The 13,052-nt window shown below is 42.9% G+C and overlaps 1 protein-coding gene across 13 annotated transcripts in view; it reads right to left on the minus strand.

Annotated features, from left to right (window-relative positions):
* Positions 1-13,052, minus strand: part of KIF1A (kinesin family member 1A) — a 376,457-nt gene that overhangs the window by 111,050 nt on the left and 252,355 nt on the right. For all 13 annotated transcript variants that reach the window (XM_075569525.1, XM_075569526.1, XM_075569527.1 and 10 more), the window contains one exon: positions 4,758-4,848. In XM_075569525.1, the coding sequence (XP_075425640.1) occupies positions 4,758-4,848 (91 nt within the window). The remainder of the gene's footprint in view (positions 1-4,757; positions 4,849-13,052) is intronic.

Genomic DNA, 13,052 nt, shown 5'->3' on the forward strand with positions numbered 1-13,052 from the left:
TCTTGTATACACCTGGAGGGGAGCTGCTATTTCTTGGATATACCTGGAGGGGAGTTGCTATTTCTTGGATATACCTGGAGGGGAGTTGCTATTTCTTGGATATACCTGGAGGGGAGTTGCTATTTCTTGTATACACCTGGAGGGGAGCTGCTATTTCTTGGATATAACTGGAGGGGAGCTGCTATTTCTTGGATATACCTGGAGGGGAGTTGCTATTTCTTGTATACACCTGGAGGGGAGTTGCTATTTCTTGGATATACCTGGAGGGGAGTTGCTATTTCTTGGATATACCTGGAGGGGAGTTGCTATTTCTTGGATATACCTGGAGGGGAGTTGCTATTTCTTGTATACACCTGGAGGGGAGTTGCTATTTCTTGGATATACCTGGAGGGGAGTTGCTATTTCTTGGATATACCTGGAGGGGAGTTGCTATTTCTTGGATATACCTGGAGGGGAGCTGCTATTTCTTGGATATACCTGGAGGGGAGTTGCTATTTCTTGGATATACCTGGAGGGGAGTTGCTATTTCTTGTAAACACCTGGAGGGGAGTTGCTATTTCTTGGATATACCTGGAGGGGAGTTGCTATTTCTTGGATATACCTGGAGGGGAGTTGCTATTTCTTGGATACACCTGGAGGGGAGCTGCTATTTCTTGGATACACCTGGAGGGGAGTTGCTATTTCTTGTATACACCTGGAGGGGAGTTGCTATTTCTTGGATATACCTGGAGGGGAGTTGCTATTTCTTGGATATACCTGGAGGGGAGTTGCTATTTCTTGGATATACCTGGAGGGAAGCTGCTATTTCTTGGATATACCTGGAGGGGAGCTGCTATTTCTTGGATATACCTGGAGGGGAGTTGCTATTTCTTGGATATACCTGGAGGGGAGGTGCTATTTCTTGGATATACCTGGAGGGGAGTTGCTATTTCTTGGATATACCTGGAGGGGAGTTGCTATTTCTTGGATATACCTGGAGGGGAGGTGCTATTTCTTGGATATACCTGGAGGGGAGCTGCTATTTCTTGTATACACCTGGAGGGGAGCTGCTATTTCTTGGATATACCTGGAGGGGAGTTGCTATTTCTTGGATATACCTGGAGGGGAGCTGCTATTTCTTGTATACACCTGGAGGGGAGCTGCTATTTCTTGGATATACCTGGAGGGGAGCTGCTATTTCTTGGATATACCTGGAGGGGAGTTGCTATTTCTTGTATACACCTGGAGGGGAGCTGCTATTTCTTGTATACACCTGGAGGGGAGCTGCTATTTCTTGGATATACCTGGAGGGGAGTTGCTATTTCTTGGATATACCTGGAGGGGAGTTGCTATTTCTTGGATATACCTGGAGGGGAGTTGCTATTTCTTGTATACACCTGGAGGGGAGCTGCTATTTCTTGAATATAACTGGAGGGGAGCTGCTATTTCTTGGATACACCTGGAGGGGAGCTGCTATTTCTTGGATATACCTGGAGGGGAGTTGCTATTTCTTGTATACACCTGGAGGGGAGTTGCTATTTCTTGTATACACCTGGAGGGGAGTTGCTATTTCTTGGATATACCTGGAGGGGAGTTGCTATTTCTTGGATATACCTGGAGGGGAGTTGCTATTTCTTGGATATACCTGGAGGGGAGTTGCTATTTCTTGTATACACCTGGAGGGGAGTTGCTATTTCTTGGATATACCTGGAGGGGAGTTGCTATTTCTTGGATATACCTGGAGGGGAGTTGCTATTTCTTGGATATACCTGGAGTGGAGCTGCTATTTCTTGGATATACCTGGAGGGGAGTTGCTATTTCTTGGATATACCTGGAGGGGAGTTGCTATTTCTTGTATACACCTGGAGGGGAGTTGCTATTTCTTAGATATACCTGGAGGGGAGTTGCTATTTCTTGGATATACCTGGAGGGGAGTTGCTATTTCTTGGATACACCTGGAGGGGAGCTGCTATTTCTTGGATACACCTGGAGGGGAGTTGCTATTTCTTGTATACACCTGGAGGGGAGTTGCTATTTCTTGGATATACCTGGAGGGGAGTTGCTATTTCTTGGATATACCTGGAGGGGAGTTGCTATTTCTTGGATATACCTGGAGGGAAGCTGCTATTTCTTGGATATACCTGGAGGGGAGCTGCTATTTCTTGGATATACCTGGAGGGGAGTTGCTATTTCTTGTATACACCTGGAGGGGAGCTGCTATTTCTTGTATACACCTGGAGGGGAGCTGCTATTTCTTGGATATACCTGGAGGGGAGTTGCTATTTCTTGGATATACCTGGAGGGGAGTTGCTATTTCTTGGATATACCTGGAGGGGAGTTGCTTTTTCTTGTATACACCTGGAGGGGAGCTGCTATTTCTTGGATATACCTGGAGGGGAGCTGCTATTTCTTGGATATACCTGGAGGGGAGTTGCTATTTCTTGTATACACCTGGAGGGGAGTTGCTATTTCTTGGATATACCTGGAGGGGAGTTGCTATTTCTTGGATATACCTGGAGGGGAGTTGCTATTTCTTGGATATACCTGGAGGGGAGTTGCTATTTCTTGTATACACCTGGAGGGGAGTTGCTATTTCTTGGATATACCTGGAGGGGAGTTGCTATTTCTTGGATATACCTGGAGGGGAGTTGCTATTTCTTGGATATACCTGGAGGGGAGCTGCTATTTCTTGGATATACCTGGAGGGGAGTTGCTATTTCTTGGATATACCTGGAGGGGAGTTGCTATTTCTTGTATACACCTGGAGGGGAGTTGCTATTTCTTGGATATACCTGGAGGGGAGTTGCTATTTCTTGGATATACCTGGAGGGGAGTTGCTATTTCTTGGATACACCTGGAGGGGAGCTGCTATTTCTTGGATACACCTGGAGGGGAGTTGCTATTTCTTGTATACACCTGGAGGGGAGTTGCTATTTCTTGGATATACCTGGAGGGGAGTTGCTATTTCTTGGATATACCTGGAGGGGAGTTGCTATTTCTTGGATATACCTGGAGGGAAGTTGCTATTTCTTGGATATACCTGGAGGGAAGTTGCTATTTCTTGGATATACCTGGAGGGGAGTTGCTATTTCTTGGATATACCTGGAGGGAAGTTGCTATTTCTTGGATACACCTGGAGGGGAGTTGCTATTTCTTGTATACACCTGGAGGGGAGTTGCTATTTCTTGGATATACCTGGAGGGGAATTGCTATTTCTTGGATATACCTGGAGGGGAGTTGCTATTTCTTGGATATACCTGGAGGGAAGTTGCTATTTCTTGGATATACCTGGAGGGGAGTTGCCTTGTGATAATACCTGCTTAATATGCTCTGTTTCTTCAGACTCTATTTTTGCATTAAACTGTTTTCTGTTTGACCTTCATTGGTGTCAGCTGCTTCTGAGGGCTGCTGGTATTCTTTTACCTCTGTATTTTGCTAGGGTTTCGGGAGACGCTCACACCTGCGTGTACCACTTTTTCTTTTTTATATATGTGTATTAGTAGTGCTGACTGACCCTAGATTTTGGATACATGGAGCAATGTTTTTGCCGCCCTGAGTTGTACCACTTCTGCATTGATACATATGCCCCAAAGCTTTCACTGCAGATACTAGCAGCTCTTCACACTCAGGTATTTACAGCAGGTTTCAAGGCCTCAGCAGCACGGTTATTTGACATAGAAAAGGAAACATTCTCCCCCTGTGCCGCTCGCTCTGTATTGCCGGAGGACGAATTATCCCACTCACAAGGAAACAAATGAAGGTTTCTGCCTCCCCTCGGAGCTGGAATCCTCCGGGCGTTGCTGTGTGCGATTGTTCATGCGATGGCGGCTGTAGGCGATGCGAGTGAGTGAGACTTTTCTCCAATAACTGATGCTCACACAAAGTGAGTGAAACTTACTGCCAGTCAATCAGACTCACTCTAACCCCCACATTTATTAAAGCAGAAAAACAGGGGAAATCTTGTATGGTTTGTTGTTGTTAAATAAATCAGTTCTCTAGTATTAGATAGTAGTGACTGTGAATGACATTTTTAAGGAGTTTTAAAGCATCCTTTGATTTCTGTAGCAGGTTTTAGCCCACCTCCCCAGCAGGGCAAGATCTTTGCAACATTTTCCTGTTCGTGATCAGTTGTTGCCAATATTCCAAGCAGTTTGAGCTGTAAACTGTAACAATAGTAATGTTACCTTAGTAATATCAGGATACATTGTAGCTGCTGAGTTACACTGACTGAAGGATTGGTATAAAGTGAAAGGCGGCCATTATGTTAGTCACACAATCAGGATTTTGACAGATTTCTAACAGGAGCACCAAACAATTGCCAGCTTAGGTAAAAATGTAGAATTAAGCTTCATTACGTATTAATGCACCCAAACAAACATTACATCCCATTGAATGAGAGTTAACGCCTGTTCGGGTGTGTTAACCAGCAATGTAGCTGCATGAATCTGGGGGTAAATGAGCAAGACCTGGCAGGCCCATTCATCCAAGATACCTTTCATCTCCAAAGGACAAGAGTTACTGCAAATAGGCCTGCCGCATACTTGTGTGCAGCCAATATTGCAGGTCACCTCTGTATAACTTGCTATCTCAATATACAGTGCACAGCTGTCCTACTACGAGATTAACACATGATACGCACTGTTCTCTCATCAATGGGGCTAAGATCTTCTCCAGTGCAGGGAAGTAGCCTCACAGCGCAATGGATGAGGGCCTCTGTGAATTGTACTGCAGGTAGCACATAGAGAGATACTGTATCGTTTATCAGGGGGGGTACTTACATTTTGGACATGGTAAAATCCCAGAGGTGGTCCACGTCCCGTGTTTTTCAGGGGTTCTGTGGAAAATGCCTCATCGTGACGATGGATGAAACTGGAATACAATGTAAGCATCAGAAGCAGGAGGGTCACATCTTCAGCTCGTATAACCCTGTCCCTGGTAAAGATCTACGGATCGATTGAGCACTTCCTTGTGTGAGATTTACATTGATCCCTGAATGTCTTCTCTGCTATAGCTCTGCAGAAAGTTGCTGCATTATTTCATCTACATCTCAAGACATGCAGAGTATCACTCCCTTACCCTGCAGAGTATCACTCCCTTACCCTGCAGAGTATCACTCCCTTACCCTGCAGAGTATCACTCCCTTACCCTGCAGAGTATCACTCCCTTACCCTGCAGAGTATCACTCCCTTACCCTGCAGGGTATCACTCCCTTACCCTGCAGGGTATCACTCCCTTACCCTGCAGGGTATCACTCCCTTACCCTATTCGGAAATCATCAACGAACAGGTACTTATCACAACCTATATCGTGCAACAAAATACCTGCCGCACAACCAAAGTGTAGTATGTATACAATAACCAACAGGGTGCATTTAGGGGAAGACAAGGCATATGTACATATACGGTTGATCTGAAGAGGATCAGCGAGAAAGAATCCCTATATAATGCACTCATGAAAACACATGTATTGGATATATATTAATCCAGGGGTATTGATAACCCTTCAGAGGGCCAACCTAATGACCGCATGAACCGAACAGTTTGTTGTCTCCCGGGTGCTCGGGTTCGGCACATTGCGGATCGGGTAGACAGATTGTTGGGGGGGGCTGGGATTGACCCGGCGGTCTTGGTACACGTTGGCACCAATGACAAAGTTAGAGAAAGATGGAGGGCCCTAAAAAATGATTACAGGGATCTAGGCCAAAAGCTTAAGGCAAGGACCTCCAAGGTAGTATTTTCTGAAATACTACCAGTGCCATGCGCTACCGCAGGGAGACAGTCAGAGATCAGGGAGGTTAATGCATGGCTAAGAAAGTGGTGCAGGAAGGAGGCGTTTGGGTTTTTAGAGCACTGGGACTCCTTTTCTGAGAGGTGCCATCTATATTCTAGGGATGGATTGCACCTCAATGAAGAGGGATCTTCTGTGCTAGGGGGGAGAATGCTAAACAGGTTGGAGGAGATTTTAAACTAGGATGTAGGGGGAGGGGAATGAAACAGATAATGAACTAAATAGAATAGAGGAGGATACAAGGTGGTATGGGGGTAGAATGGGCGAAAGTGCGAGTTTGACAAGCAGTGAGACACCCATACTAAATACAGATAATACTAGAAAACTTCTAAAGACTAAACCAAGTGGGCGCAGAAAGGAAGGAGCAGATAAGATAATAGTACAGGCTGAAAAAAAACTTAAATGCATGCTTGCTAATGCAAGAAGCCTGACAGATAAAATGGGGGAGCTCGAATTAATAGCTGCAAGGGAGCAGTATGATATCATAGGCATTACTGAAACATGGTGGGATGAAACTCATGACTGGGCAGTTAATTTAGAGGGTTATTCCCTTTTTCGGAAGGATTGAACAAATAGAAGGGGAGGTGGAGTATGTTTATATGTTAATACAAATACAAAAAATGTCCCCGGCGCAAAGTGTGGTGATGATAATTACAGTACCATATCGAAAGACAGTCCTGTTTGAAAAGTCAGTCCTGGTAGTAGAATGATTTGATCAACAATGTGAGGTAGATTTTCCTCTAGGCGTGTTCCCTTATGTTGTCTGCAATGACAGATAAAGAAAACACACCATTGCGCAGTATACAGACTCAATTGCCCCAACCTGAAGAGGAAAATCCCTACTTACAGGATATTTTCTTGTTCATTCGGGGGAGAGAATCTGTTCTTTGGCTCTCTTCCTCCACCTTGATCTCCACGGGCCCCTCGTGGTTCCTAAGGTGGCTCTCTTCAACTCGGTCTGCGTCGTCCCAGTAGCAGCATACACCGCAACAACCGTGGTTGGAGAAAATTGAAAGACAGCCTAGTGTACTCTGTTAAATAAAATTTGCGATGTTAAAAAGCAGCGATGTTACACTCTGCGAGGGCAAACATGCCGCTCAAGAATGCCGTCCGCAGCCTATGTGCTTGTCCCTTGGGGATGTTCCGGAGCCAGTTTGGGTGGTGATGGCTTGATGCCAATAAATAGGTATTTGCATCTACAGCCTTATTATATGTTTTTGTCTGTATAGTATCATCCTCTATATACAGAGAGAGGTCAAGGAAGTTAATGATGGTATTGCTTTGATTAAATGTGAATCGCAGGTTCAGTTCATTAATATTCAAATATTGCTTGAATGCCTCAAGCTCACCCATAGGCCCCCTCCAGACACACAGCACATCATCGATGTATCTTTTATTAATTTAATGTTTTAACATGTTTTAAGTCATTTTATATGTTTTGATATTTTAAAAGGGTAGTAGTGAGGACTGGTTTGACCCCAACAGCACAGTATATCAATTAAGCTGTTTCTGGTCCTGCAATTACTCAGTTAAGTGACGAAAATGATCGCCGCCCATTTGTGGGCAGATACAAGTTTTAGTGCATGTACTTAAGGCACCAGTGTACTGGACTCCTTCATCTCCTGAGGAAGTGACGTAGCGTCACGAAACGCGTAGAGAGGAGGAGCCTAGTACAGTGCACGTTGTAAGCTGTCACCTGCATTGCATCTCGTGGTGTGGGGAGAACTTCGGGCGCTGCGCCGCTGACGTCATCGGTTGGCGCGCGACGTCGTGAACAACACACCATCGAGTGGACATAGGCTGCGGACGGCATTCTTGAGCGGCATGTTTGCCCTCGCAAAATGTGAGTGTAACATCGCTGCTTTTTAACATTGTTAAATAAAATTTGCGGAGTACACTAGGCTGTCTTTCAATTTTCTCCAACCACGGTTGTTACGGTGTATGCTGCTACTGGGACGACGCAGACCGAGTTGAAGAGAGCCACCTTAGGAACCACGAGGGGCCCGTGGAGATCAAGGTGGAGGAAAAGAGCTAAAGAACAGATTCTCTCCCCCGAATGAACAAGAAAATATCCTGTAAGTAGGGATTTTCCTCTTCAGGTTGGGGCAATTGAGTCTGTACACTGGCGACACACTTTATTCGAGCTCGGCTAGTCCCACGAATTCGGGTATACCCGGGTGTATTGAGGTTTGTGACTGTTTTCTGCCCGAGTGCATTGAGGTATTTTCCAAGCAGGGATTGAAGCATTTTATTCCCGCTGGCTGCAATACTGCACAGTATATATATATATACTGCATTACAATTCATGAATTTATGCCATCTGGTAGACACGCGAAGCATTGCAGCCTATTAAATCCTAATCATTATCATTTAACAGATCAGCCGCCCGTCAGCCAGGCATGAACCCAGGCTGGGAAGGCAAACGCAACGGGGCTTGTCAGAGGTGAGGAGCGGCGCATTCCAGGTATCTGCCAGGTACATACTGGGTATTTGCTCGAATAAAGTGTGTCGGTGCAGTATACTGCGCAATGGTGTGTTTTCTTTATCTGTCATTGCAGACAACAAAAGGGAACACGCCTAGAGGAAAATCTACCTCACATTGTTGATGAATCATTCTACTACCAGGACTAACTTTTCAAACAGGACTGTTTTTCGATATGGTACTGTAATTATCATCACCACACTTTGCGCCGGGGACATTTTTTGTATTTGTATGGTATTGGATTTGAACAATCCATTGTTTATTGCCCCCTTGGCTGCATATGTAATCACATTGTAATCACACAATTGTTGTTATCACACCAATTAGTCTATCACTTGGATCAAGCGCTGGTAGAGAGTTTTTTTTAGTTAGTTTTGTATTCATGTTTATATGTTAAACCGGATCTAAAACCTATTATAAGGGATGATATCTATGAAGGGAATGATGAAAATGTAGAGACTTTGTGGATAGAAATTAGCAGTGGAGGTAAAAGTATAAAGAAAATGTTTGTGGGAATATGCTATAAACCACCAAATATCTGTGAGATTGAGGAAGCTAAAATACTTTTGCAAATGGAGAAGGCATCAAAACTGGGTCATGTTTTCATAATGGGGGATTTTAATTATCCAGACAGACTGGGGCAATGAGATTTGTGTTACAACAAAAGATAACAGATTTTTGGGGGTGCTTAAAGACAATTATATAACCCAAATTATTGAGGAACCAACCAGGAGAGGGGCAGTTCTGGATTTGGTCATATCAAACAATGTAGAAGTAATAACAAATATTCAAGTCCTGGAACATTTGGGTAACAGTGATCATAACATGGTCTCTTTAGAAATACATTATCAAAAAACAGATTACTTGGGTTCAACAAAGACCTTAAACTTTGGAAAGGCAGATTTTAATAAACTGAGGTCTAATCTACAAGTAATACACTGGGATGATGTTTTTTGCAGGGAAAAATGTAGAAGATAAATGGTCAGTCTTTAAAACATTGTTAGAAAAGCACACTTATCAGTGTATACCCTTGGGTAATAAGTATAAAAGAAATAAGTCAAAACCAATGTGGCTAAATAAACAGGTAGGGGAGGAAATAGACAAGAAGAGGAAGGCGTTTAGATTCTTTAAGTCAGAAGGGACGGAGACATCGTATCAGAATTATAAGGAATGTAACAAAAATTGCAAAAGGGCAATCAAATTAGCAAAAATGGATAATAAAAAAAGGATTGCAATAGAAAGTAAGGTCAACTCTAAAAAGTTATTTAAGTACCTTAATAACAAAAAAATGAGAAAAGACAATATAGGACCCTTTCAGTGTGAGATGGGTAAACAAATTATTGGAGATAAGGAAAAAGCAGAGGTATTAAACAAATTCTTTGCCTCTGTGTGTACCAGGGAAGAATCAAGTTCAATAGTAGTGCCGCAGGAGGAAGCCACAACCTCCATATTAATGAACAATTGGTTAACTGAGGAAGAAGTTTATAAGCGGCGTGAAAAAACTAAAGTAAATAAGGCAACTGACCCCGATGGCATACATCCAAGAGTTCTCAAGGAGTTAAGCTCAGTAATAGCAAAACCATTATATTTAATATTCAAGGACTCCATTTCCACAGGCTCAGTACCACAAGATTGGCGTAAAGCAGATGTGGTGCCTATATTTAAAAAGGGAGCTAGATCACAACCGGGAAATTACAGACCTGTAAGCCTGACTTCAATAGTGGGGAAACTACTTGAAGGTTTAATACGGGATAATATTCAGGAATACCTAATGGAAAACAAAATTATTAGTAATAGTCAGCATGGATTTATGAAGGATAGATCATGCCAAACTAACGTTATTTGTTTCTTTGAGGAGGTATTGTATTGTATTGTATGTCTTTATTTATATAGCGCCATAAATGTACATAGCGCTTCACAGTAGTAATACATATCATATAAATAACAAATAATATAAATAACAGATCATGGGAATAAGTGCTTCAGACATAAAAGTAACATTAAGGAAGAGGAGTCCCTGCTCCGAGGAGCTTACAATCTAATTGGTAGGTAGGGAGAACGTACAGAGACAGTAGGAGGGAATTCTAGTAAGTGCGTCTGCAGGGGGCTAAGCTTTATGTATCATGTGTCCATGATTATCCAGTGCTATTCATATGCTTCTGTAAGCAGATGTGTCTTAAGGTGGGTCTTAAAGGTGGATAGCGAGGATGCTAGTCGGGTATTGAGGAAGGGCATTCCACAGGTGTGGGGCAGAAAGTGATAAAGGTTTAAGGCGGGAGAGAGCTTTAGATACAAAGGGGGTAGAAAGAAGACATCCTTGAGAAGAACGCAAGAGTCGGGATGGTGCATAGCGAGAAATTAGGGCTGAGATGTAAGGAGGGGCAGAAGAATGTAAAGCTTTAAAAGTGAGGAGGAGAATTGAGTGTGAGATACGGGATTTGATCGGAAGCCAGGAGAGGGATTTCATGAGGGGAGATGCTGAGACAGATCTAGGAAAGAGTAGAGTGATTCTGGCAGCAGCGTTTAGAATAAATTGTATGGGAGACAGATGAGAGGCAGGAAGGCCAGACAGCAGGAGGTTACAGCAATCGAGACGTGAGAGAATGAGGGCCTGAGTCAGAGTTTTAGCAGTCGAGTAACAGAGGAAAGGGCGTATCTTTGTGATATTGCAAAGGAAAAAGCGAGAAGTTTTAGAAACGTTTTGAATATGAGAGGAGGTATAAGTAGGAATTTAGACCAGGGTAATGCAGTTGATGTGGTCTACTTAGATTTTGCAAAGGCTTTTGATACGGTTTCATACAAGAGGTTGATGTACAAAATAAAGAAAATTGGACTCAGTAATAATATATGTACCTGGATTGAAAACTGGTTAAAGGTCAGACAACAAAGGGTTGTCGTAAATTGAACTTTTTCAGGTTGGGCTAAAGTCGTGAGTGGAGTACCTCAGGGATCGGTTCTGGGACCCCTGCTTTTTAACTTGTTTATTAATGACCTTGAGGTTGGGATCGAGAGCAAAGTCTCCATCTTTGCTGATGATGCTAAATTGTGTAAGGTAATAGAATCAGAGCAGGATGTAATTTCTCTTCAGAAGGACTTGGAGAGACTGGAAACGTGGGCAGGTAAATGGCAGATGAGGTTTAATACAGATACATATAAGGTTATACATTTCGGATGCAAGAATAAAAAAGCGAATTACAATTAAATGGAGATATATTGGGGGAATCCTTGATGGAGAAGGATTTAGGAGTGCTTGTAGACAGCAGGCTTAGCAATAGTGCCCAAAGTCATGCAGTAGCTGCAAAGGCAAACAAGATCTTATCTTGCATCAAACGGGCAATGGATGGAAGGGAAGCAAACGGGCAATGGATGGAAGGGAAGTAAACATAATTATGCCCCTTTACAAAGCATTAGTAAGACCACACCTTGAATATGGAGTACAATTTTGGGCACCAATCCTAAGAAAAGACATTATGGAACTAGAGAGAGTGCAGAGAAGAGCCACCAAATGAATAAAGGGGATGGACAACCTAACTTATGAGGAGAGGCTAGCTAAATTAGATTTATTTACATTAGAAAAGAGGCGTCTAAGAGGGGATATGATAACTATATACAAATATAAATCGGGGACAGTACAAGGAGCTTTCAAAAGAACTATTCATCCCACGGGCAGTACAAAGGACTCGGGGGCATCCCTTATGGTTGGAGGAAAGGAGATTTCACCAGCAACAAAGGAAAGGGTTCTTTACAGTAAGGGCAGTTAAAATGTGGAATTCATTACCCATGGAGACTGTGATGGCAGATACAATAGATTTGTTCAAAAAAAGGTTGGATATCTTTTTGGAAAGGAAAGGTATACAGGGATATACCAAATAAGTATACATGGGAAGGCTGTTGATCCAGGGATTAATCCGATTGCCAATTCTTGGAGTCCGGAAGGAATTTATTTTTCCCCTTATGAGATATCATTGGATGATATGACTCTGGGGTTTTTTGTTTGCCTTCCTCTGGATCAATAAGTAAGTATAGATATAGGATAAAGTGTCTGTTGTCTAAATTTAGCATAGGTTGAACTTGATGGACCTACGTCTTTTCAACCTCATTTACTATGTAACTATGTGACTAATGGATCAACACAATATAAAATCAACTTTATTACATCAAAAAGAACATCTAATGTGTGTGAGAGGTATATATACAGGGAAACATAATTAAAACTTTGGTGGTGGAGAAGCTATTCCAAATGGTTAAGGGAGTGTATATAACATATACCATTAGACACCCCTAGCCTTAGGGATTTAGACCCCTAGAGGGCTAAGGAGGTTGTATATACGGGTCACTGAAGCATGTACATAACAAAAAGATATAAATAGATCGCTAGAATACTGACAACAAAGACTGTATCACCTCTAATGTATATAACAAATAAGGCGCTTGGGATAGTAGCATTTCTCTCAGTATGGTATCATGCGATCTATTTAGGTCTTTTTGTGATGTACATGAAGTTATATGTACAATAATCACAACCTGCAATCTGAATTTACACATCTCCAGGTAGGGTTACCAGGTGTCCAGTATTGAACCGGACTGTCCTGTATTTGGACACTCTTTCCAGTAAAAAAATAGAGGTAACACTGGACATGTATGTGTATACCAGTATCACGTCTCTGGACATAGAGCAGGGCTGTTGCTAGCGGGTGAGCAGCTTCCTCCATCTTGATTGGTTTCTGCTGAGTAATGCAGCCAATCAGGAGGAGGTGTCAGAGGCCTGCTGGTGGGGCCAAGGAGAGGAGGAAACAGGGGTGTG

This window comes from Ascaphus truei, chromosome 14 (genome assembly GCF_040206685.1).
Source record: "Ascaphus truei isolate aAscTru1 chromosome 14, aAscTru1.hap1, whole genome shotgun sequence".
In the NCBI taxonomy this organism is placed as follows: Eukaryota; Metazoa; Chordata; class Amphibia; order Anura; family Ascaphidae; genus Ascaphus; species Ascaphus truei.